At 42.2% G+C, this 24,927-nt stretch overlaps 1 protein-coding gene across 9 annotated transcripts in view; it reads left to right on the top strand.

Moving 5' to 3' along the window:
- The window catches only part of HERC2 (HECT and RLD domain containing E3 ubiquitin protein ligase 2), a 213,383-nt gene that overhangs the window by 57,873 nt on the left and 130,583 nt on the right, over positions 1-24,927 (top strand). For 5 of the 9 annotated variants that reach the window (XM_030814467.1, XM_030814465.1, XM_030814468.1 and 2 more), the window contains 9 exons: positions 1,386-1,637; positions 3,582-3,775; positions 7,571-7,771; positions 8,507-8,735; positions 8,828-8,952; positions 10,310-10,488; positions 16,094-16,278; positions 17,922-18,077; positions 18,793-18,978. In XM_030814467.1, the coding sequence (XP_030670327.1) occupies positions 1,386-1,637; positions 3,582-3,775; positions 7,571-7,771; positions 8,507-8,735; positions 8,828-8,952; positions 10,310-10,488; positions 16,094-16,278; positions 17,922-18,077; positions 18,793-18,978 (1,707 nt within the window). Of the gene's footprint in view, positions 1-1,385; positions 1,638-3,581; positions 3,776-7,570; positions 7,772-8,506; positions 8,736-8,827; positions 8,953-10,309; positions 10,489-16,093; positions 16,279-17,921; positions 18,078-18,792; positions 18,979-24,927 lie in introns of those variants that run through there. The other 4 variants (XM_030814471.1, XM_030814472.1, XM_030814473.1 and 1 more) reach the window with 3 other exon arrangements.

Here is a 24,927-nt window from a genome sequence, read left to right as displayed (position 1 = left end):
AAGTATCCCTGCTGTGCTGCTATTTTCTGAGGCCACTGTTACAGTAGAAGTATCCTACCCTGCAGTCTGGCCTTGGGGGACAGTGAGAAATAGCCAGGCAGGCTATATGGATAGCATAATTTTCAGCACAGCGTGTGGAAGTGCATGCTCTGATCTCTTTGGTCAGGTCTGCTGTGCCACTTTCGTTGACCACTTAATAGTGTGTCATCCCCAGTTTCCAGTTTCACTCGGGGTTGGCCTTTGCAGGCAGAGTTGTATTGGCATGCAGGTCTGCCACTCATTTACGTATTGTCTGTGGCTGCTTTCTTGTGACAGTGGCACAGCTGGGTAGTTGGGACCGAAAGCCCACAGAGGCTAAAAATATTTACCATCTGATCGTTGAGGAAAATATTTGCCTATCTTTAGTTATTATAAAATAGAGTGTGGGAACTTGTGGAGCAATCTGATATCTTCTCTGATTTCTTCTTCCTGATCTTTTACAGTTTTCACCTTTATGTAATTTCACTTTTTTTTTTTTTTTTTTGTGAGACAGAGTTTTGCTCTGTCACCCAGGCTGGAGTGCACTGGTGCAATCTTGGCTCATTGCAAACTCCATCTCCCGGGGTCAAGCAATTCTCATGCCTCAGCTGGATTATAGATGTTCACCACCACGCCTGGCTAATTTCTGTATTTTTAGTACAGACAGGGTTTCGCCATGTTGCCCAGGCTGGTCTCGAACTCCTGGGCTCAAGTGATCTGCCTGCCTCGGCCTCCCAAAGTGCTGGGATTACAGGTGTGAGCTACCGTGCCCGGCCTAACAATTTTGTTTTTTAGCAATTCACTTTCATTAAGTTTTTGCAAAGTTTTCAGCTTAGTTTTCGCTGTAAAAATAAAAATGTTTACTTTTGCAATTGCATTTTATCCCTTTATGTAACGTAATATTTAATCAACTTACATAATTATGCTGATATATGCAGTTGGGAACACATACAGTGGTAGAGTTGACCACCGGTCAGCATGGTGGCAACAGAAGCAGGCAGGCAAAAAGGAGGGTGGTCCGCAAGCATCTGCAATGTGCCGGGCCCCAGTTACTGTGTGTTACGGAGGCAGTGGGCTTTTGGTTCTGTGAAGCAGTGAACATTGAGCCCAGGCTAGTAAGAGTCAGGACTTTGTTTTTCATGGAATGAAAACAAAAAGAAAACTCAGCTTTCCCTGTCTTTATTACTTCTATGTCAACCTCAAGTGTCACCTAGATTTCATTTGCTCAGTAGCCACCCTTGTAGTATTAACTATGTACATGAGTGGTCTAGATTAGTGTGCGTTTTTCGTTATATTATTTTCAGTCATTAAAAATTTTTCATTAAAATGCAGAGTTGTTGTTATTTAAATGCATTTGTATTTTTTAGGGCAAGTGTGGTCTTGGGGAGATGGTGACTATGGGAAATTGGGCAGAGGTGGTAGTGATGGCTGCAAAACCCCAAAGCTGATTGAAAAGCTTCAAGACTTGGATGTGGTCAAAGTCCGCTGTGGAAGTCAGTTTTCCATTGCTTTGACGAAAGATGGCCAAGTTTATTCATGGGGAAAAGGTGACAACCAGAGACTTGGACATGGAACAGAGGAACATGTTCGTTATCCAAAACTCTTAGAAGGCTTGCAAGGTGAGTGCAAACGTAAACTTTTAAAACCCTTCAGGACAGTTTCTTTAGTAATCTTTTAAAGTTTGCAGGTTTTATGTTCTTAACCTGACATTCCATGAATGGAATGTCATTAGAAACTTTTACTGCCAGCTTGGTATAGGTATTGATGCTAAGTGGAAAGTGGGTGTGTCTCTATTACAAAATGACTTTGAATTATTCATACCAAATGTAATTTAAACCCATTGAGTTTTACAAACACTGCCACTTTCTGTGGCAGGCAAGCATTCATCACTCAGCAGGCTAGACTCAGTAAGGGTTCCCTCTGTGTGGTGAAGTCACCTGTACTTGTACTGCAGGCACAGAGACCATGAGTGTGTGCGTTGTGCTGTGGGGCCACACTGGGAGGTGGGATTGGGTCCACCTGGGACGCTCTCATGTGAACTCGTCCTTGGTGGGTGATTGCTGCTTGCTCAGTTGCAAAGGTGTCCAGCATGCATTGTAGTTGGAGGCAACAGATGGAAGCCAAGGTGTGAAGATATGAGTGCTGGCGCCTTCAGTGTGGGCTGCCGGTGCAGGCAGAGAGGATGGGAGCCTCCACAAGAAGACCCTGAAGTTCTTTTATGGTGTTCTTACCAGGGATGTAATGCTGCGGGAAGTTGGGATGGGGGCCATCAAAACTATGATGATGGAGGGATTTTTCTAAGGTAAAACTGGACTTTTCTGTACCACTTGGCCTAGTGGTTGGGAGATAGTCTTCATCCTAGTCGAGAACTGTTGAGGGCAGGCAAGTTGACAAGAAAGTAGGAAGAAGGGAAAAGGCAGTGAGAGGTACCTCAGATGGACTCTTTAGGGTTCTCTCTCTCAGGGTGGGCAGCCTTTTTCTTAAAGGGCCAGATTGTATTTGAAGCAGGTAGACCTGGCTGTGTTCCAACACCAGTGTCTTCACAGAAGCAGGCCTTGGGCTACATTGTGTGTGGGGGCTGTAGTTCGTTGGGTCCTGGTACTACCTACATTCTTTGTGTGTTTGCTTCTTTACCAAGTGGGTTTGGAAGTGGGACTTTTAAGTGAGACTTGCCAGTTCCTTTCTCCATTAGTTTTATTTTAAAGCATGTTAGTATCTTGATGACTGAGAGTTTTGTGTGCCCATACGGTATTTATTGTTTTCTAAGCTTCTGAGATAAGTTGCAGAGTAAGAAGTTTACTCTCTGTCATTGAATGGTATTTGAATTTCATTTGCCTTCTTGTTTATATTCCCCCTCCATTAGTATGGGAAAGCTACGACAATCATTAGTCTAGAAATCGTTTACTTTGAGAGTATTTAAATTACTGTTGAGAAACACCTTTTTTTGTTGCTGATGTTAACTTATGGTAAGTTCCTAGGATAGAATTGTTTCCCTTACTGCAGTGTGGTTTTTCAGCTGAATTATTTCATATACTGACATTTCTGCGAAACACCCTTTGTGTTGGCCATGTTAGATTTACCAGGAAGGAAAAATAGAATATTTTGCTAAGTGTTTAAATAGAAACAGTGTTTTAAATATTGATATCACCTAACTGAGAGAACAATAGATTTCTTTTTAGGAAGCCTTCCTCAGTGAAGAGTGTGCTATGCATTGTTAAATCTGGGATGGGAGAATATGATCTAATAGTTAATTAAAAGCACCTTGTTTCTTTCTGAATGAAAATCTGAATGAGGAGGAGAAAAAAGAACAGATCCTTTTCATATCCTAGTATTATGATCTTTGTAGGCCATGTGTCCTAATGAATTGTAGCTGACAAAATACAGGAGTTTTAATAACACACCCAAAGCAAATGAATTGTGCTTAATATTAAAGCAAAGCAGATTATCCTCAAGAAGTTAATGTTAAAAGCTGTCTGACCTGAATGGCCTAGGAAATATCTTTCTTGCAGCAGAAGTCATAGGGTTGAAGCTGCATCTGCATCCGCATCCCTCTTTCCTTATAGGGAAGAAGGTGATTGATGTGGCTGCAGGCTCCACCCACTGCCTGGCTCTGACTGAGGACAGCGAGGTCCACAGCTGGGGGAGCAACGACCAGTGCCAGCACTTTGACACGTTGCGCGTGACCAAGCCAGAACCTGCAGCACTGCCAGGACTGGACACCAAACACATAGTGGGAATTGCCTGTGGGCCTGCCCAGGTACTGAATATAGAGCTTGATTTGGTATTTTGGAGGATTTGGGTTTCCAGTTGTTCATTACCAGTATATAGGAAATACCACTGAGTTTTGTTTGTTGTTCTTATGTCCTGCAGTTGTGCTAAACTCATTTATTATGAGCTTCATTGTAGTTTCCTTGGGTTTTCTTCATGGACAGTTATACCATCTGTATAGAGGGGCAGTGTCATTTCTTCCTTTCCAGTCTGCTCGCCTTTTATGTCTTTTCCTGGCCTGATTGCCCTGGCCAGGACTTGCAGTGTGAAGCTGAATAGGAGAGGTGACAGTGGGCGCCCTGCCTTGCTCCTGACGGTAGGGGAAAGCAGTTCAGTCTTTCACCATCAACTGTGATGTTAGCTGTGCATATTTATGTGGATGCCTTATTATCAGATTAAGGGGGTGTCTTTAATTCCCCATTTTAGAAGCTTCTCAAAAATCCTGGCTGGATGTTAAAATTTGTTAAATGCTTGTAATCTTCTCAAATGAAATGGTCATGCAGTTTTCCTTCTTTAGTGTGTTAGTATGGTGTATTACATGATGATTTTTACTTTTTTTTTCTTAAACATTTTTTTTTCTTTTTTGGAGATAGGGTTTCACTGTGTTGCCCAGGCTGGCCTTGAACTCCTGAGCTCAAGTGATCTGCCTGCCTTGGCCTTCCAAAGTGCTGGGATTACAGGTGTGAGGCACTGCACCAGCCTGATTTTTTTTTTTTTTTTTTTTTGAGACGGAGTATCGCTCTGTCGCCCAGGCTAGAGTGCAGTGGCGCAATCTCCGCCTCCTGGGTTCACGCCATTCTCCTGCCTCAGCCTCTCTGAGTAGCTGGGACTACAGGCGCCCGCCACCACGCCCTGCTAATTTTTTTGTATTTCTAGTAGAGATGGGGTTTCACCGTGGTCTCGATCTCCTGACCTCGTGATCCGCCTGCCTCGGCCTCCCAAAGTGCTGGGATTACAATTGTGAGCCACCGCGCCCGGCCCAGCCTGATTTTTAAATACTGATCAAGCCTTGTGTTACTGGGGTAGGCATCACTTGGCCACAATTTACTACTCTTTTTTTTTTTTTTGTGAGACGGAGTCTTGCTCCGTCACCCAGACTGGAGTGCATTGGTGCAATCTTAGCTCTCTGCAACCTGTGCCTCCTGGGTTCACGCAATCCTCCTGCGTCAGCCTTCTGAGTAGCTGGGATTACAGGTGTGCACTACCATGCCTGGCTAATTTTTGTATTTTTTTTTTTTCCTTTTAGTAGAGATGGGGTTTCACCGTGTTGGCCAGCCTGGTCTCCAACTCCTGACCTCAAGTGATTCATCCTCCTTGGCATCCCAAAGTGCTGGGATTACAGGCGTGAGCCACTGCTCCTGGCCCTATTCTGTTTCTGTATTGTGAAATTTGACTTGCTTACACGTTGTTGAGGATTTTTCTGTTGATGCTCATCAGGGATGTTGGTTTGTGGTTTTCTTTCTTTTATTATACTATCTTGTCTGACTTTCTATCAGGGGAAAGCTGACCTTATACAAAATATTGGCATGTGTTCCGTCCTTTTTTATTTTCTATAAGGGATTGTGTAGAATTAGTGTTATTTCTTCTTTAAATGTTTTTGAATCCCATCTGAGCCTGGAGATTGCTTTCTAAAAGATTTTACGCCAGACATGGTGGCTCACGCCTATAATCCCAGCACGTTGGGAGGCCTTGATGGGTGGATCACCTGAAGTCAGGAGTTTGAGACCAGCCTGGCTAACATGGTGAAACCTGTTTCTACTAAAAATACAAAAATTTCGTCGAGCTTAGTGATGTGCACCTGTAATCCCAGCTACTCAGGAGGCTAAGGCAGGAGAATCGCTTGAACCTGGGAGGTGGAAATTGCAGTGAGCCGGGATGGCGCCATTGCACTCCAGCGTGGGCAAAAAGAGCGAAACTCTGTCTCAAAAAAACAAAAACGAACCAACAAAAGATTTTGCAACTTCAATTTCTTTAACAGTTATAGAAGTATTCAGGTGACCTGTTTGTTTCTAGGAGGATTTTCCTGATTTTTGGCCCTCAGATGTGCTTTACTTCATCTACGTTGTCTGATCTTTACGTGTCAAGTTTTCCTTAGTATTCTCTTGCTGTCTGAAGTCTGTGGGGCCTGTGGTGATGTCCCTTCATTCATTCCTGATTCTGATAATTTGTATCTTTTCTATTTTTTTCTTTGTCAATTTTGCTAGAGTTTTTCGATTTTGTTGATCTTTTCAAAGAACAATCTTTTGGTTTCATTAATTTTTCCCTTTTGTTTTGCTTTCAATCTCATTGATTTCTGCTTTTATCTTGTCATTTGTCCCTTTGGCTTGTTTTGCATTCACTTTGTTCTTTTTCTAGTTTCTTAAGGCAGAAACTTAGATTGCTGATTTAGACCTATCTTTTTTTGTAATATGTAATGATTTGATGCTATAAATTTTCCTGTTTAGCAGTGCTTTAATTAAACCTACAAATTTTGATGCATTTTCATTTATGTTCAAAATATTTTCTAATTTCTCTTGAGAATTGTTTTTTTGACCCATGGATTATTATCATTATTCTTATTTTTTGAGATGGAGCTTTGCTCTTATTGCCCAGGCTGGAGTGCAATGACATGATCTCAGCTCACTGCGATCTCTGTCTCCCGGGTTGAAGCAATTCTCCTGCCTCAGCCTCCTGATTAGCTGGGACTACAGGCACGCACCAGCATGCTCAGCTAATTTTTTTGTATTTTCAGTAGAGATGGGGTTTCTCCACGTTGGCCAGGTTGTCTTGAAATCCTGACCTCAGATGATCCCCCCCGCCATGGCCTCCCAAAGTGTTGGGATTACAGGCGTGAGCCACTGCACCCGGCCTGACCCATGGATTATTAAGTATGTTGTTTAGTTTCGAAGTGTTTGTAGATTGTTCTGTTCATGATTTCTAGTTTAATACCATTGTGATTGGAGACCAAACTGTATATGATTTCATTTCTTTTAAATTTGTTAAGATTTGTTTTATGTCTCAGGATATGTTCTCTCTTAGTGAACATTCTGTATGTGCTTAAAAAGTATATGTATGGCCAGGCGCGGTGGCTCACACTTGTAATTCAGCCCTTTGGGAGGCTGAGGCGGGTGGATCACAAGGTCAGGTGATGGAGACCATCCTGACTAACACCGTGAAACCCCGTCTCTACTGAAAACACACACAAAAAAATTAGCCAGGTTTGGTGGTGGGCACCTGTAGTCCTAGCTACTCGGGAGGCTGAGGCTCCAGCCTCGGCGACAGAGTGAGACTCCATCTCAAAAAAAAAAAAGTATATGTATTTTGCTGTATTTTGCTTCTGTTGGGTGAAATGTTCTATAAATTGGATCCAGTTTATTGATAGTGTTTCACAGTTCTCTTAGATCCTTGCCGATTACTTGTTCTTTCACTGTGAAAGGTTGTGCGTGTGTTATATGTATCTAACAATTCATTGTCTAGTTAGAGTTGCTATTGTACCACTTCAAGTGGATGGAGATCCTCACTGCCATCCATTAATGTCATTAATCGTTTTGAGAGTGAAAAGATTTTTAAAAATGCTTTTACTTTTTTAGGTATGGCCAAATGAGATGGGGCTAGTGAAATGGGTGGGAGAATTGGAAGCTGATAGTGTGTGAGCTAGACACCCATGAATGCCTTTGGACTGGGCAGTTAGAGGGATGACAGGTAGTAATATAAGGCAGCTCCATCACACATGCTGGTGACTCCTGTGGAACAGACCAGCAGCTGCATTTGGAGATTCATTTTAGATTGTTGCGTTTCCTCTTAGAGCTTTGCTTGGTCATCGTGTTCTGAGTGGTCCATTGGCCTCCGTGTCCCTTTTGTGGTGGACATTTGCTCAATGACTTTTGAGCAGCTGGATCTCCTGCTGCGGCAGGTGAGTGAGGGGATGGACGGCTCCGCGGACTGGCCCCCGCCCCAGGAGAAAGAGTGTGTGGCTGTGGCAACGCTGAATCTTCTACGACTTCAGGTATTCATGATTTCCCTTCTTGCTCCTTTTATAAGTGTCTTAGGGATTTGTAAGAAGCTTTATGTATTTTGAAGGGCATGGGTGTTAGCCTGTTTGGTGTAGTATTTTAAAGTAAGATTGTAATGCACTAATAATGGACGCGAGGCTTAAAAAACATGATCTTGGCCAGGCGCGGTGGCTCATGCCTGTAATCTCAGCACTTTGGGAAGCCTAGGCGGGTGGATCACGAGGTCTGGAGATCGAGACCATCCTGGCTAACACGGTGAAACCCCGTCTCTACTAAAAATACAAAAAATTAGCCAGGTGTGGTGGCGGGTGCCTGTATTTCCAGCTACTCGGGAGGCTGAGTCAGGAAAATGGCATGAACTGGGGAGGCAGAGCATGCAGTGAGCCAAGATTGCACCTGTGGCAGCTTTTTTGGTTAAGTTGTAGTGGTTATTTCTGTGTTTGGTGCAGATTGTTGGGGCGGGGTGGAGGTTGCTGTTGGTAGTTGTTTAGCTCTTCTGCTGATCTTGAGCTTTCCATATACATGTTCATAGTGGGGTTAAAAAGATTCCTTTAGCAAACACCTCAACTATTGTGGGTAAGAGTTTTTTTAGTCCAATTTTTAAAAATTCATAAACTGAGAAATTGTTTAAATAATACTTCAAATTGAGTTTTATTCAGTGTTTAATAAGACTTTGAAATTCACTCATTTTTAGGGGTTGTAAGTGAAAAATGTTTTTCTCCTTTCAGTTGCATGCTGCCATTAGCCACCAGGTTGACCCGGAATTCCTTGGTTTAGGTCTGGGCAGCGTCCTCCTGAACAGCCTGAAGCAGACGGTGGTGACCCTGGCCAGCAGCGCGGGCGTGCTGAGCACCGTGCAGTCGGCCGCCCAGGCCGTGCTGCAGAGCGGCTGGTCCGTGCTGCTGCCCACCGCAGAGGAGCGCGCTCGGGCACTCTCTGCTCTCCTGCCCTGCGCAGGTGGGCCTGGGGAAAGAACAGGAGAGGGCATGGGTCAGGGTGCTGGGAGGGGATGGCGTTTCACTCAAATTGGCACACACTTCCTATTTCAGTTTCAGGCAATGAAGTGAACATAAGTCCAGGTCGTCGATTCATGATTGATCTTCTGGTGGGCAGCTTGATGGCTGATGGAGGGTTGGAGTCAGCCTTACACGCAGCCATTACTGCAGAGATCCAGGTATGGCCGTGGAGGCACACGTGACCTGGTGGTGCGCTGAGATCGGACATACCACACTCATACATGTGAAGAATAACAGAAAACAGTAAAACACTAAACTTGTATCATACCCAAGTATTTTTTTAAATTCAAATCTTTTATGTGCTAATTTACAAAATTATTGAGATATGATTTAATTGTGATGAAATACTGCAGGTTGTCTGTTTCAGTGAAGTTAACAGGTAACCTGTTCATCATGTAGACCATTCCCATCACCCGGAAAGATCCCTGTGCCCCTTGGCACTTGCAGCCAGGATACTCCCCTGCCCTGAGATTAGATTCATTTTGCCTGCTCTGAGTGTCACAGCAATATAACTGTATAGTATGCACTCTTTCCTGCTTTGCCTTGGAGAATGATTTTCAGATTCACTCACTGTTGTGTGTATTGTGACTTCGTTTTTATTATTGGGAAGTTTTCCATTTTATAGGTGTAGTACTGTTTGTTAGTTCATTCTCCTATTGGAGGACATTTAATTGTTTTTGGTTTTTGTTTTCTTTTTTTTTTTTGAGACAGGGTCTTGCTCTGTCACCCAAGCTGGATGCAGTGACCTGATGTTGGCTCCCTGCAGCCTTGTCCTCATAGTCTCAAATGTTCCTCCCACCTCAGCCTCCTGTGTTGCAGGGACCACAGACATGTCACGATGCCTGGCTAGTTTTTTGATTTTTTTTTGTAGAGACAAGGTGTTACTGTGTTGCACAGGCTGGTCTTGAACTCCTGGGCTGAAGTGATCCCCCGACCTTGGCCTCCCAAAGTGTTGGGATTACAAGCGTGAGCCACTGCGCCCAGGCTTTCTGGTTTTTGGCCGTGTAGAGCTGCCACGATTGTGCTGTGAACAAGTACTTTTACTGAACATATGTTCTCCTTTTGGGTAAACACTTGGAGTGGAATTTGTTAGGTCCTGGGGTCAGTGTGTGTTCATAGTTTCCCCAAGTGGCTTTGCCATTTACATTTGAACCAGTGTGTGTGAGAATTCCAGCTTCTTCTTGACCTTACAAAGCAGCTGGATGCTGTGTGTGTGGGGCAGATCACGTTGGGTTTTGTGAGAGCCAGTAGCAGGGTTAAAGATTTTAGGGACTTCACAGAAGCATCAGCAGAGGCAGCCTGGACCTTGGATGTGTAAAAAGAAGACACAGTTTGAAACTGCACAACTAAGTTAGGGTTTCCAACAGGGCAGGTGGGGGGCGCCTGTGGGTAGGTGTGTGCGTTAGCCATAGAGGCTGGGATAGCTTGGCATTGGGGTCAGGGCTCAGCCAGCCTGTGTGCCTTCACCCCTGCTAATGAGATCACTTGTAAACAATTTCTGTTTATGAATTACAGGATATTGAAGCCAAAAAAGAAGCACAGAAGGAAAAAGAAATTGATGAACAGGAAGCGAATGCCTCAACATTTCATAGAAGCAGGACTCCATTGGATAAAGACCTTATTAATACGGGGATCTGTGAGTCTTCTGGCAAACAGTGTTTGCCTCTGGTTCAGCTCATACAACAGCTTCTTAGGTAAATCGTAGCAGCTGTATTGTATTGTATGTTATTTATTTACTTTTTTTTTTTGTGACAGAGTTTGCTCTTGTTGCCCGGGCTGGAGTGCAATGGCACGATCTTGGCTCACTGCAAGCTCTGCCTCCCAGGTTCAAGTGATTCTCTTGCCTCAGCCTCTCGAGTCGCTGGGATTACAGGCGTGTGCCACCACGCCTGACTAATCTTATAGTTTTAGTAGAGATGGGGTTTCTTCATGGTGGTCAGGCTTGTTTTGAACTCCTGACCTCAGGTGATCCACCCGCCTTGGCCTCCCAAAGTGTTGGGGTTACAGGCATCAGCCACCACTCCCGGCCTATTTATTTACTTATTTTTTTATTTTTATTTTTTAAGACGGAATCTCGCTCTATTGCCCAAGCTGGAGTGCAGTGTCACGATCTTGGCTCACTGCAACCTCTGCCTCCTGGGTTCCAGTAATTCTCCTGCCTCAGCCTCTCAAGTAGCTGGGACTACAGTTGTCCGCAACCACATCTGGCTGATTTTTGTATTTTTAGTGGAGATGGAGTTTCAAAATATTGGTCAGGCTGGTCTCAAACTCCTGACCTCAGGTGATCCACCCACCTTGGTCTCTGAAAGTGTTGGGATTTCAGGCGTGAGCCACTGTTCCCAGCCTGTATTGTATTTTAGTAGGTGATTATTGGTTTTCATATTAAGATAGTGAAATCTAGCACAAGGATCTCAAAAATGTGTTTGGTGGTTGAAAGAATATTCCGAAAATTACCTAGTATTAATGTTAGGATAAGAGCAGACCCTTTTAAATATAGGTGAGAGGAGAAGTTGGAGGGTATGATGATACTCAAAAGTTTTTCACTGAAGAGAAATTGGGGTGTGCAGTAAACATGTAAAAAGATTCTTACTAATAAGCACGTGGATGCAAATGAAAATCATCATGGAAAGATTATTTTTAAAACTGGTTCTATCATTGCCTCACTTTACATATTACAGAGTTATACATACTACTTTGTAAGGTAAGTTTTCTTTTCAAAACTAAAGTCAGTGTGAAAGAATGGTGAGCATTGTTTTGGAAGGCCAGACTAGGAGGAGGTGGGAAGAAGAAGTCAGACTCAGCCTGTGAACAGAGGCTAACCTTGGCAGAATCCAAAACGGTCAGACAGTGTTGTGTAAAAATGATCACTCAAGAAGTATGAAAAAGCAAGGTGATTTGTGAAAGAGATTTATTAGAAAATGAAACACATTTGTACCTCTATGTAATAAAAATCTGCTTTTTGTAAACTTGGGCTCCTGGTTTTAGTTTCTACACATAGAGAAAGCAAAGCACTGGCAGGTTGGATCAGGCAGCCAAGCACAGAGCAGGGAGCCCTGGGCAGTGGCCGCAGCTCTCAGCTGGCCTGTTCATAGGGCCATGGTAGGTCTGTGGCATGGGGTGGGCCTGTGGCGTGGGGTGGGCTTGTTGTCCACAACCAGAAAAATGGACTCGGTGGACACACAGTGAAATTTTGAAACACGAAGTTTTAGAGCTAGTTTCTGTCATAGATTTTAGTAAATTCTATTTTGCAAAACCTTTTTCTGATGTTTGTTTTGTTCTTCTAATCTGATAATGCATATTTCACACATTCTGGTCTTTAACCAATGGAAATAAGAGAACTAAACTTCATATAGTTTGTGTTAATGGAAAGAGCTTGGAATTTGTTCTCAGAAAATTTCAGTTGCAACAGCTTGTTCACATAGATGAACTTCCAACACAGTAACTATAGGAATAAGAATAAAAGTCATGTTTACTTTCACGGAGTTAATTAAGAATAAATGAGAACATGGATGTTAAAACCTTTGTAATTAAAATGTAAAGTTACATGCAAAGTTTTAAAGTGAGCATTTTGCAGAGGTGCTTTTCTAAGTTCTTGAATGCCCCTCCCTTTTCTGAGGAGGCTGCTTCGTGGGCTGTTGGTGTCTTTGGCAGGGGGTGAGTGCAGGATTCCTGTTGTGGTTCCTTTGTTCTCATGAGGGCAGTGCCCGTTTTCTCCGTCTCCTGCTTGCTCAGACTGTTCTGTGCACAGAGAGACTGGCCTGTTTGACCTGCAGCTGTGCTGTTTGAGCTGCAGCTGTGTAGCCTGCGCTGGCCAGTCTGGCTACACTCAACACAGTTTGCTGATCAGCACTTGAAGTGTGTCCATCATAGCTGAGATACTGAATATTTTATCTGTTTAATTTTTATTAATTAAAATGCAGATTTAAAAACTTGATTCTGTTATTAGGAAGCATTTAAGAATGTTTAGAATAACTTGGCCATGTGAGTCTACTTCGTCAACTGTATATTTTACGAGTCTAAGTGCAGATCAGATATTTTCAATGCAAATTTCACTGTCCAAATTGAAATGTGCTATATATGTAAGCTACCCTGATGGTTTTTGAGGACTTAATATGAAATAACCTATGTAAAATATCTCAATAATTTTTCTTATAGTGATATAATGTTGAAATGGTAGTATTTTCAATCTGTTGGGATAAGTATGATACATTATTAAAATTACTTTTATTTTTTGAGATGGAGTCTTGCTCCGTTGCCCAGGCCGGAGTGCGGTGGCATAATCTTGGCTCACTGTAACCTCTGCCTCTTGGCTTCAAGTGATTCTCCTGCCTCAGCCTCCCGAGCAGCTGGGACTACAGGCGTACACCACCACGCCTCGCTGATTTTTGTATTTTTGTAGAGACAGGTTTCATCATGTTGGCCAGGCTGGTCTTGAACTCCTGACCTCAAATAATCTGCCCGCCTTGGCCTCCTGAAGTGCTGGGATTGCAGGCGTGAGCCACCACACCTGGCCATTACTAAAATCAGTTTTATGTGTGGTTTTTTTTTTTACTTTTATTAATGTGACTAAGGACAATTTTTTTTTCCCCCCGAGATGGTGCCTGTTGCCTGGACTGGAGTGCAGTGGCATGATCTCAGCTCACTGCAGCCTCTGCCTCCTGGGTTCAAATGATTCTCCTGCCTCAGCCTCCTGAGTGGCTGGGACTACAGGTGCATGCCACCATACCTGACTAATTTTTGTATTTTTAATAGAGATGGGGTTTCCCCATGTTGGCTCAGGTGGTCTTGAACTCCCAACCTCAGGTAATCTGCTCACCTTGGCCTCCAAAAGTGTTGGGATTACAGATGTGAGCCACTGCACCTGGCCACGTTTATTAATACAACTAAGAACATTTTGAATTGCACCTGTGGCTTCATTAGTGTCCTGGGCAGGTGGCTCTGTGCTGTCCACACAGGTTGTCTCCTGTGTCTTCATCTTCGCTGCATGTGACTTTTTGGTTCCTGTGGCACGTGGGGTCCTGTTTGGGACATTGGTTCTACAGCAGATTTATAATAAGGATGTACCTACTTAAAAAATACAAAATAAAAAGAATAGACACAAACATAGCTATCACCTCACAAACATTTTGGAAAGTAGAAAAAGGAAAATGGATTCACAGCTTTTTGGTAGCCAATAGTCCAGGCTGTCTTCATAAGCATGGATAATGTGTCCCTCTCCTTGCATGGATAGACACTGTTTTCTCACCTTAAGTGTTTGTGATCGAAGGATTCTCGATGTGTTGACTTGGCGGATGCAGTTGTTGAACAGTAGTTTATCTAAAGATTGTTGAGACTTTTGAAGACATTTCATGTCCTTTTTTTCCTTGGAAAATGTGGGTTGAAGAAATCGCTGCTTGCCAAAAATAAGCCGTGAAAAGGATTTCAGAGTAAATCGTTATTTACATGCTGGCAAGGAGCCACAGAATACCATTTACATTTGAAAATAAAGCGCTGCGAAGTTTTTATAATTAGTGAACCCCATCAGAATTACACGTTTTGATTATGGCTCTAAATTTTATACTAAATAAACAAAATTTTATTGTATTTTATTACTGTCTTTTGCTCCTTCAGCTGTAGCATACATGCTAGATTCTAGACCTGTTTCTTGTGTTACAGTGGTGTTATCCAGGCAGGTTATCAGGTAGTGAAGCTGAAAAGTGATGTCGAATGGTGGTGGTGAGCCCAGCGAGGGCACATCCTTGCTGTGCGTGATGAGGGCCTCTGGGTTGCTCTGGGATTCCCAAACCCTGGCTCCTCTGTCTCGTGCTTCTGTCCTTACACTGCTGGTAGTTTTCTGGTGTGAGCCATGGGGGCAAGTGAGATTGACAAACCTGCTGTCATATTAGGAACCTGAGTTAAAGTGGAGCTGAAAGCATGTCCTTGCTCTTGGTTTTGTGCAGAGAGCCACCTGTGCTCCTGGCTCAACGGGGTGGGGTGGGTGGGGTGGGTCTGGAACCAGGCCCTGGTTGGGCTCTCCTCCCCTCCGTTCCCATGTCCTGTCTGATTTGCTTTCACACTGACGTAAGAGTTACTTTCCTTAGGCCAGGCGCGGTGGCTCACGCCTGTAATCCCAGCACTTTGGGAAGCTGAGGCGGGCGGATCACGATGTCAGGAAATCGAGACCATCCTGGGTAACATAGTGAAAGCCCGTCTCTACTAAAAAAAAAAAATACAAAAGTTAGCTGGGCATGGTGGCGTGTGCCTATAATTCCCCGCTATTTGGGAGGCTGAGGCAGGAGAATGGCTTTAACCCGGGAGGCGGAGGTTGCAGTGAGCTGAGATCGTGTCACTGCGCTTCAGCCTGGCAACAAAGCTAGACCCCATCTCAAAAAAAAGAGTTACTTTCCTTAAACACACAGAAGGTGTTGCTTTCCTTTCAAAACCTTGGTGGGTTGGCATTGCAGACTGTGGTCCCACAGCCTGACACTCCATTACCTGTACTGTCTCTCCCTTGCTTCCTTGTCTTGTTCTCCTGCCCTTGTTTCTTGGTCTTCTGCTGAGGAACCAGAAACATTCACTGCTCTCCTAACTGTACCTTCTGGGAACGTATGTTTCTTCTCTTTTCTTCTCATCTAACAATGGCTCATGGCTCAAGTCACATCACTGTTGGAACTGGAGCCTCTTCTACTTTCTTCACTGCCGTGCTCTTTGGGCACCTGCTTTGGTCTTCCTTCCCAGACTCCCTGAGCCTTGGGCACCTGCTGCATGGCCCACCCCAGTGCTGCTTGCGAGTAAGCAAGGTGGACTTGCAAGGCAGATGCAGCAAGGCAGATGCGGCAGTGCAGGCGAGTCTTGTCTTGAAGAGTAGTACCACATTTCTGTTTGAAATGCAGCTTTGGACAAAAAATAATGACACTGTGTTTTTTCTTTCTAGAGGGTCAGATATTTCTGTATTAGCCTCATCAATATTTTAAATTTCGTTGTCTTAATGTTTACATTCCTTAGACATCGGGAATGCAGAAGTATTCCTTTGGAAGCAAGATCCTCTGCAGTTTGGACCACTGCACGCAGCTCCATAGGCGCACATTAGTGAAGCACAAGGGCATCATTATCTCTTTTGAGTCTTCCGTGCCCTTCTGCTCTGTTTTGGCTGAGGTTGTGCTTATTGCAGATACACTGGACACATTTGGGGAGGGAAGCCAGCTGCAGGTCATCATGTATGATCTATGTTTGTGATATTAGTTTGTCATGATTTACCCCATCCCTTTTTCTTTTTAATAGAAATAACTTAATTTTGTAATCCTCTTCTTTCCTGTATAGAAACATTGCTTCTCAGACTGTAGCCAGATTGAAAGATGTTGCCCGTCGGATTTCATCATGTCTGGACTTTGAGCAACACAGTCGTGAAAGATCTGCTTCATTGGATTTGTTACTGCGTTTTCAACGTTTGCTTATTAGTAAACTTTATCCAGGAGAAAGTATTGGTCAGACCTCAGATATTTCTAGTAAGTTGCTTAAAATGTGAAAGTGTCTTGTATGTGATCGGGGCTCGTTAATTTAGGCTTTTCGACGTGTCCATCCCATATGCCCAGATGTGTAGTTGTTCCACTACTAAATGCGCCAATTTTGGGGCTTCATTTTGCATCTACTTTTTTGAGTCGGACCTTTCTATAATCTCGTTAAGATTTTTAATTTTGTTGCCTTAATATTTAAATTCTTTAGACATCAGTAATAGCATCCTGTATGTTCAGTTTAGTCTTACAGAAGATTTATCAGATTTGTTCCATGTGCTATGGAATGCTGCAGACTGGCATGATGTAGGAAGTGAATAGTGACAGCCTATTCATATGTCACATGGGGGAGCCAGCTGGGCGGAATGGGAAAATCTGTTGGAGAAAGCCTGGGTTTCAGTTACAGCTCTGCTTAATAGTTTAGACATTAGACCAAGTCTAATGGGGTCAAAGACTTCTCACCTGCAGACTTGGGATAATCCCTGAGGCAGCCTGTGAGGATCAGAATAGAATGGTGTGTAAGTGCTCAGTGCTGTGCACTGTCGAGGGAATGGTTCCCCTCCTTCAGTATCCAGGGCAGCGGCTGGCCCTCCATCGTGATGCTGTCTCTGTGGAGGATGGAAAGGTCTGCTGCTTCCATTAGTAATTTTGTAGCTATTTTCTTCCCAAAGTAACTTAATTACTTTCTGAAGAGTTAGGCTCTCGTCAGTAATGGAAACTTTCAGGTTTCAGTAGGTGAGTTGATAGTTTGAAAGAGGTGACCATCTTAAAGACAAAGTCACAAGAACTGAAAAGCTATTAACCATGTAGGAGGCCAGGTGCGGTGGCTCACGCCTGTAATCCCAGCACTTTGGGAGGCCGAGGTGGGCCGATCACAAGGTCAGGAGTTCAAGACCAGCCTGACCAACATAGTGAAACCCCGTCTCTACTAAAAATACAAAAAATTAGCTGGGCGTAGTGGCAGGTGCCTGTAATCCCAGCTACTCCAGAGGCTGAGGCAGGATAATCGCTTGAACCCAGGAGGCAGAGGTTGCAGTGAGCCGAGATCGTACCATTGCATTCCAGCCTGGGCGACAAGAGTGAAACTCCGTCTCAAAAGAAAAAAAAAAAAAACCATGTAGACAGAAAAACTGAAGATTTTGTGGAGCAGAAAAGTGCCTTTGTTTTTTGGGAATGATTTATAAGCTTTTAGGAAACATTTGTGTACTGGATATAAAATTTTAAAAATTTAGAGCTGGGTGTGGCAGTGCATGCCTGTAGTTCTAACTACTCAGGAGGCTGAGGCAGGAGGATCACTTGAGCCCAGGAGTTTGAGTCCCATCTGGGCAACATAGTGAGACCCCGTCTGTTAAAAAAAAAAAAAAAACAACTTTAAATTAAATTATGACTTTAGTGTTTATACACTCAAAATTTCTAGGTACTCTGTACTGCAGGGTATAAAACTTGACATAAAAACACTGTCCCTCCAGTTACATGATACAGAAAGAGCGCAAGGACTAAGGGTTAACAGGCTTCTGTTTGAGAAAATTATTATAGGTAAAAGATGTGTAGATGAGAGTAGCATCATGGAGCAGTTAGTTTGTTTACAGAGAAAAATTTTAGTAGTGAAAATGAAAATTTTTCAATCCTTCTTCAAGGTCCAGAGCTAATGGGTGTTGGTTCCTTGCTGAAGAAGTACACAGCCCTCCTGTGCACGCACATTGGAGATATACTGCCTGTGGCCGCCAGCGTTGCTTCTACCAGCTGGCGGCACTTCGCAGAGGTGGCTTGCATTGTGGAAGGGGACTTTACTGGTACCTTTTGTTTCCTGCTTGTGTACATGTTTATTTTAGGAGATAGATGAAAGCTAAAGTGTCTTTGCTGATCAGCCTGTCTGCATTTACTCTCTAAATTTTCTGGGCCTCCTGCCCTTTCACCTGTGTTTTTTTTTTAGTTACTGACAGTTCTGTTGTTAAGCCAGCTGGTATGGGACTCATATCACTTTAAATGTAATTGGTAATTTAGATTTATACTTCCATTATTGACATTTCAATAATGAGGTCAAAGGTAATTGTCTAATTTTATTTTGACAGCATAATAAAAATTAGGTACCTATTTAAGGATCTTAAAAATTCTGATATTACCTGGTATGTTTTAACTTTCTGAGGTTAGAGCATTATTTTTTAGTGTTTTTTCCCTGATGATAAACGTATCAATAGACATTTAATTTTCTGAATAGAAGACTCGTTAGTTCATAGTTCTGTGTTTGAAATACAGTGTTTTGGAAAATATTTTTCCAAATACAGTGTTTGGAAATACAGTGTTTTGGAAAATATTTTTGTAATTTAAAGGGTTGTATTTAATGGCTATACCTGTCTCAATATAAAATATAAGCTAATCCTGTAGAAATACGCTAAAGGACAAACATTTCTTATTTTGTGACTTAGCCGAATTTAAACACAGAACAAGTTTACAAATAGCTTTTATAGGATAAATACTTACTTAAATCTTCTTATTTCTTAAATGTAGGTGTTCTCCTTCCAGAACTAGTAGTTTCCATAGTGCTTCTGCTCAGTAAAAATGCTGGTCTCATGCAAGAGGCTGGAGCTGTACCTCTGCTGGGTGGCCTGTTGGAACATCTGGATCGGTTCAACCACCTGGCACCAGGAAAGGAACGGGATGATCATGAAGAGTTAGCCTGGCCTGGCATAATGGGTACGGCGTCTTAAAGGACTTTTACTGAGAAAGGTTTATTGTCCTTGTCTAACCTATTCTTGCCTTTCAATTTGAAAGAATACTTTACAAAGGAAGACCAATTATTTGCCATTTCTACTGATGGTAGTATAAGTGAAAAATGAAGATAATCCAAATCAGAAGAAATTTGGGTCATATATATATATATATATATATGACCCAAATATATGTGTGTTTATGTATGTATGTGTGTGTGTGTATATATATATATATGAGTATATATGTGTGTGTGTGTATATATATATATATATATATTTTTTTTGACACTATGTCTTGCTCTGTTGCCCAGGCTGGAGTGCAGTGTCATGATCTCAGCTCACTGCAACCTCCGCCTCCTGGGCTCAAGTGATTCTCTTGCCTCAGCCTCCTGAGTAGCTGGGACCACAGGTGCACACCACCATGCCCAGCTTACTTTTGTATTTTTAGTAGAGACGGAGTTTCACCATGTTGTCCAGGATGGTCTCGAACTCCTGACCTCAAGTGATCCACCCGCCTCTGCCTCCCAAAGTGCTGGGATTACAGGAATGAGCCACTGTGCCTGGCTGTATTTGGGTTATATTTAAGGAAGATTTTTCCATTAGTAATCCTTGTTAAGTACTGAAATGAAATTTTACAAAGTCCTGGTGCCTCCAGAAGGTGCTGTTGGGGTGGTTATCTGTGGTCCAGCTCAGGAGGCAGAGATTGATATGGGAAGACTCTCCAGAGTCCTCTGGTTGTTTGATGTTAGTGAGATGCAGAATTCCTAGAGTCACCTGAGCACTTCCTTACAGGCATTGCCTGTAGTGTATCCCAAACTGGAATGAGACTTATTTTCTCAATGTTTTGAGCTTTGGGTTTTTGAATCTAAGTCACCATGCTTTCTATGGTTCTAGCTTCCCGGACTCAGAATCAATCAAAATCATGTTTAAACTTTGATTTATATGAAATCTCAAGCTGAGTGGGCTTTTTTTCTTCTCGTGTTTTAGACCATCATCCCCCTAACATGGGAGCTTAAAATGAGATAGCAGTTGTCTTGAGGAAAACAGCCCCAGGACATTGAACATGGTTTTTTATTTTTAAAACAGTCAGTACTTTCAGCACCATTCTTCCCCTTTTGTTAAGGAGTGAGCTTACATAGTCCTGTGTTATTTAGTATCTACTCAGCCTCTACTATCATACGGTTGAGGGGCATTCATTTGATCAGATCAGCAGCTTATTCACTGTAAAGCCTCTTGAAATTGTGATAAGTAACACATACACAAAAGTACCCAGTAGATACCTGTAATTGATCATAGAGAGAATTGTATCACAGCCATTCAAGCCTTAGCCTGGATGGTGGCAGGACCCTCCCAAACTCTGACTTATCTCTCTGAAAAGTGCCCTTCCCCAGGCTGTGTGGTCATCGCCACCTTACTTCTGATCATCTTATACTAAGTTCTTGTCCCTACCCAACATCATTTTAATTCTGTCTGTTCTCAGACTTCATATAAGTGGAACTAGACAGTATGTACCTTTTGGTTTCTGAGCTTCACCCCGTTATTGAGTTCTTTCATTTTTATTGCCATATGTAGTATACTTTTGTTTGAATATACAACAACATATTCATTCTACTTGTTGATGGAAATGTAAGTTGTTTCCAGGTTTAGGTTAAAGTGAATATGTTACCTTTTTTTGAGGCAGGGGTCTTGCTGTGTCATCCAGGCTGGAGTGCAATGGTGCAATCATGGCTCACTGTAGCCTTGACCTCCCAGGCTCAAGCAGATCCTTCCACCTAGGTGGGACTACAAGCATGCGCCACCATGTCTGGCTAATTTTTAAATTTTTTATAGAGACACGGTCTCCCTCTCTTGCCCAGGCTGGTCTCAAACTCCTAGGCTCAAGTGATCCTCCCACAGTGCTGACATAAGAGGCATGAGCCAGCACTCCTGCCAATATGTTAACATTCTTACATCTGTTTCTTTAATCATTCTTTCAGTCTGTTTCTTGGTGGGACTCTTGGTTTGTAGAGGATGCCTTTAATACAGAATGCCAGTTTTCCATGGTGATGATGCTGCTACTCATCTTCACTGCAAAGTGAGAATTCTCAGTGTTCCACTTCTGTGCCAAGACCTAGCATTGCTAGCACTCCCTGTTTGAGCCATTCTGGTGGGTGTACACTGGTATCTCATTGTGGTTTCAATTAGCATTTTCTAGATTATTAGTGAGGTTTGATACCTTTTCATATGTGCATTAATCAGTTGGAAATTCTCTTTTGTGAAGTGCCAGTTCAAGTTTTTTGCCCATTTTTCTATCTGGTTGTCTTTTTTTCTTTTTAGTCATTTATGTGAGTGTTATTGTATATTTGGGATATGAACTTTTGTCTCTATTTCTGATGGAGTGTTTTCTCTCAGTCAGGCTTGTGTGGTCACTTAAAAGTGTTTTCTGATGAACAGAAGTAATATTAGTGAAATCCAGTTTGTTTCTATTTTAATGGTTGTTCATTTTGTGCCTTAAGAAATCTTTTTCTTACCCAGATTTTCTTTTACACCTTAAAAGTTATATTGCCTTAACTTTCATGTTTAGAGCTACAGTGCACTTGGACTTGATTTTCGTGCATGTTATGAGATAGGGGTCACATGTCACTTTTTTTCCACAGGCATTTTGTCCATAGCGTCTTTGTGCCAGCCCCTTTGGGTGAAAAGACTGTCCTTGGTCACTCTTCTGGGGTGCCACCTTTATCTGAACCAAGTGATTGTCTATACTTGTGTCTGGTCTGATCTTGCAGCTTTTCCCCTAGTGACTTATTGCACTTGCTAGGACCTGTAGTGCATTGTGGAGTAGAAATGGTGACAGTGTACCTTCTTGCCTTTTTCTTCGTAGCAGAGAAAAAGCTTTCCAGATTTCACACACAAAGTATGATGATTGTTTTAGGAGTCTGTTTGTAAGTACTTTTGAATCTTCAGGATGTTTTCTTCTGTTGCTGCTTTGTGATGCAGTTTTAACTATGATTGGGTGTTAAGTTTCATCACATGCTTTTCCTGCATTACTTGATCATATAATTTTTATTTTTTTCTATTAATATGTGAATTACTGACTTTTCAAATGTTGACTCAACCTTCCATTTCTGGAATAAAACTACTTTGCTCCTAATATTGGTCATATGGATAGATATTTCTGGTCTTGGTTTGCTATTTTTTAAAGACAATTTTGCATCTGTATTTGTAATTTTTCTGGATTTTGCGTGTCATTTTCCTTGTAATTTTTTCAGTGACCTGTAATTTTATTTTCTTGCAATGCCCTGCAGCTTACTGTTATTGTTATTGATAACCACCACCCCTTTACTAACAAAGAGGCTATAATTCAGGAAGAAGATAGGTCCCATGCAACCCGTTAGTTTCCATCTATCCACCAGAGAACGTTAGCTTGTCAAGGGAAACACTGGCTGATGGATAAGATAGTAGGAAAACATAATAGACATTCAGGTTTTGGTAACCCAGGTTGTGCTAATCTTGTAGAGTGAGTAGGAGAATGTTCCTGCCTATTCTTTTCTTGGAAGGATGTGTATAAGATTGGTAAAATTTGCCATTTAAGTGTACCATTTAGTGGCATTAAGTACATTCACATTGTTTTAAAGCCATCACCACCACTCATCTCTAGAGCTTTTCATTTTTCTCAACTGCAACTATGCATCTATTAAACACCAATTTTCCCCAGCACCTGGCAACTACCATTCTACTTTCTGTCTCTGAATTTGACTACTCTAGCTACTTCATATACATGGAACCATACAGCATTTATCCTTTTGGGATTGGCTTATTTCACTTAGCATGTCTTCAAGGTTCATCCGTGTTGTGGAAAGTGTCTGAATGTCCTTACATTTTAAGGTGAAATCATATTCTGTTATATGAATATATCACATTTTGCTATCCATCCATCAGTTGATGACACTTGGGTTGTTTCCATCTTTTGGCTATTGTGAATAATGCTGCTATGAATGTGGGTGTGTATATCCATTTGCGTACCTTCTTTTTTTTTATTTTTATTTGTTTATTTTTTTTGAGACAGAGCCTTGCTCTGTCACCCAGGCAGGAGTGCAGTGGTGTGATCTCGGCTCACTGCAACCTCCGTCTCCCAAGTTCAAGCAATTCCCCTGCCTCAGCCTCCTGAGTAGCTGGGATTACAGGTGTGCGCCACCATGCCCAGCTTATTTTTTGTATTTTAGTAGAGATGGAGTTTCACCATGTTGGCCAGGATGGTCTTGATCTCCTTACCTCGTGATCTGCCCACCTCGGCCTCCTAAAGTGTTGGGATTCGGGAGTGAGCCACTGCGCCCAGCCTGCTTTTACTTCTTTTGGGTATATAGCCAGAGGTAGAATTGGTAGAATTATATGGTAATTTTATATTTAATTTTTTTGAGGAGCTGCCATAGCGTTTTTTGGAGTGACTGCACCATTTTATGTTCCCGTCAGTAGTGTGCAGGAGTTCCAGTTTCTCCACATCCTCACCAACACTTTTTTTTTTTTGATAGTAGCCATCAATGGGTGTGAAGTGGTATCTCATTGTGGTTTTGATTTGTATGTCCCTAATGATTAGTGATGTCAAGCATCTTTTCATGTGCTTACTGAGCATTTGCATACTTTTGTTTGGAGAAATGCCTATTCAACTCTTCTGCCTGTGTTTTAATTGGGTTTTTTGTTGTGTTGGGTTTTAGGAGTTAATTATATATTCTGCATAGATATGATTTGCAATCTGTTTTGCATTCTTTCGGTTGCTGTTTCACTCTTGATAGCCTCCTTTGATGCACAGAAGTATTCGATTTTGATCAAGTCCAACTTACCTATTTTTTCCTTTTGTTGCCTGTGCTGCTTTTGGTGTCCTATTCAAGATACGTCACCAAATTCAGTGTCATGAAGTTTTTCCACAGTGTTTTCTTCTAAGAATTTTATAGTTTTAGCACTTATTTTTAGGTCTCTGATCCATTTTTGAGTTAGTTTTTGTGTGTGGCATAAGGTAAGGGTCTACCTCCATTCTTTACATGTGCATGTCTGGATTTCCCAGTACCATGCATTGAAAAGGCTCTTCTTTCCCCATTGAGTGGTCTTGGCTCCCATGTCAAAAATCATATGACCAAATACGTGAGGGATTGTTTTTGGGGTCTCCATTTTATTCCATTTTTCTATATGTTTGTCTGTCCAGTGCCGTACTCTTCTGTATTATTCCTTTCTTCTTTCTTAGGGCTTAATCTGCTATTTTTCTTGCTTTTTGAGAAATGAATACTTATTAGCAAAGTGATGTTTTTGTAATCTGTTTATCATGAAAATTTTCTAACATAGATAAAAGTAGAAAAATAGTAAAATGAATCTGGCTTTAACAGGTGAATACGTTCCCCTCTCACACTTCTCTGTATTGTTGATTGATTGGATTATTTTTATTTTATTTTTTTTTAATTTTATTTTTTTAGACGGAGTCTCACTCTTTTGCCCAGGCAGGAGTGCAGTGGTGCGATCTCGGCTCACTGCAAGCTCTGCCTCCCGGGTTCACGCCATTCTCCTGCCTCAGCCTCCTGAGTAGCTGGGACTACAGGCACCCGCCACCACGCCCGGCTAATTTTTTGTATTTTTAGTAGAGATGGGGTTTCACCGTGTTAGCCAGGATAGTCTCGATCTCCTGACCTCGTGATCTGCCCACCTTGGCCTCCCAAAGTGCTGAGATTACAGGCGTGAGCCACCGCGCCCAGCCGATTGGATTATTTTGAAGCATAACTCTGTCTTTAAAACATTTTAAGGCATTTTACCTCTTAATGATAAGGATTTAAAAAAACTCTACAATATCATTATCCTGTTTGTAAGATTAACAGTCATTCCTTAATCTAACATGCAATCCATGTTACATTTTCCTGGACTATCTCAAAAATGCCTTTTTTAGGTGGTAATTTTAAATTAAGACCTGAGC

This window comes from Nomascus leucogenys, chromosome 6, assembly GCF_006542625.1.
Source record: "Nomascus leucogenys isolate Asia chromosome 6, Asia_NLE_v1, whole genome shotgun sequence".
Classification (NCBI taxonomy): Eukaryota; Metazoa; Chordata; class Mammalia; order Primates; family Hylobatidae; genus Nomascus; species Nomascus leucogenys.
The sequence above is the reverse complement of the archived record's forward strand: the minus strand, read 5'-3'. Positions and strand labels throughout refer to the sequence as shown.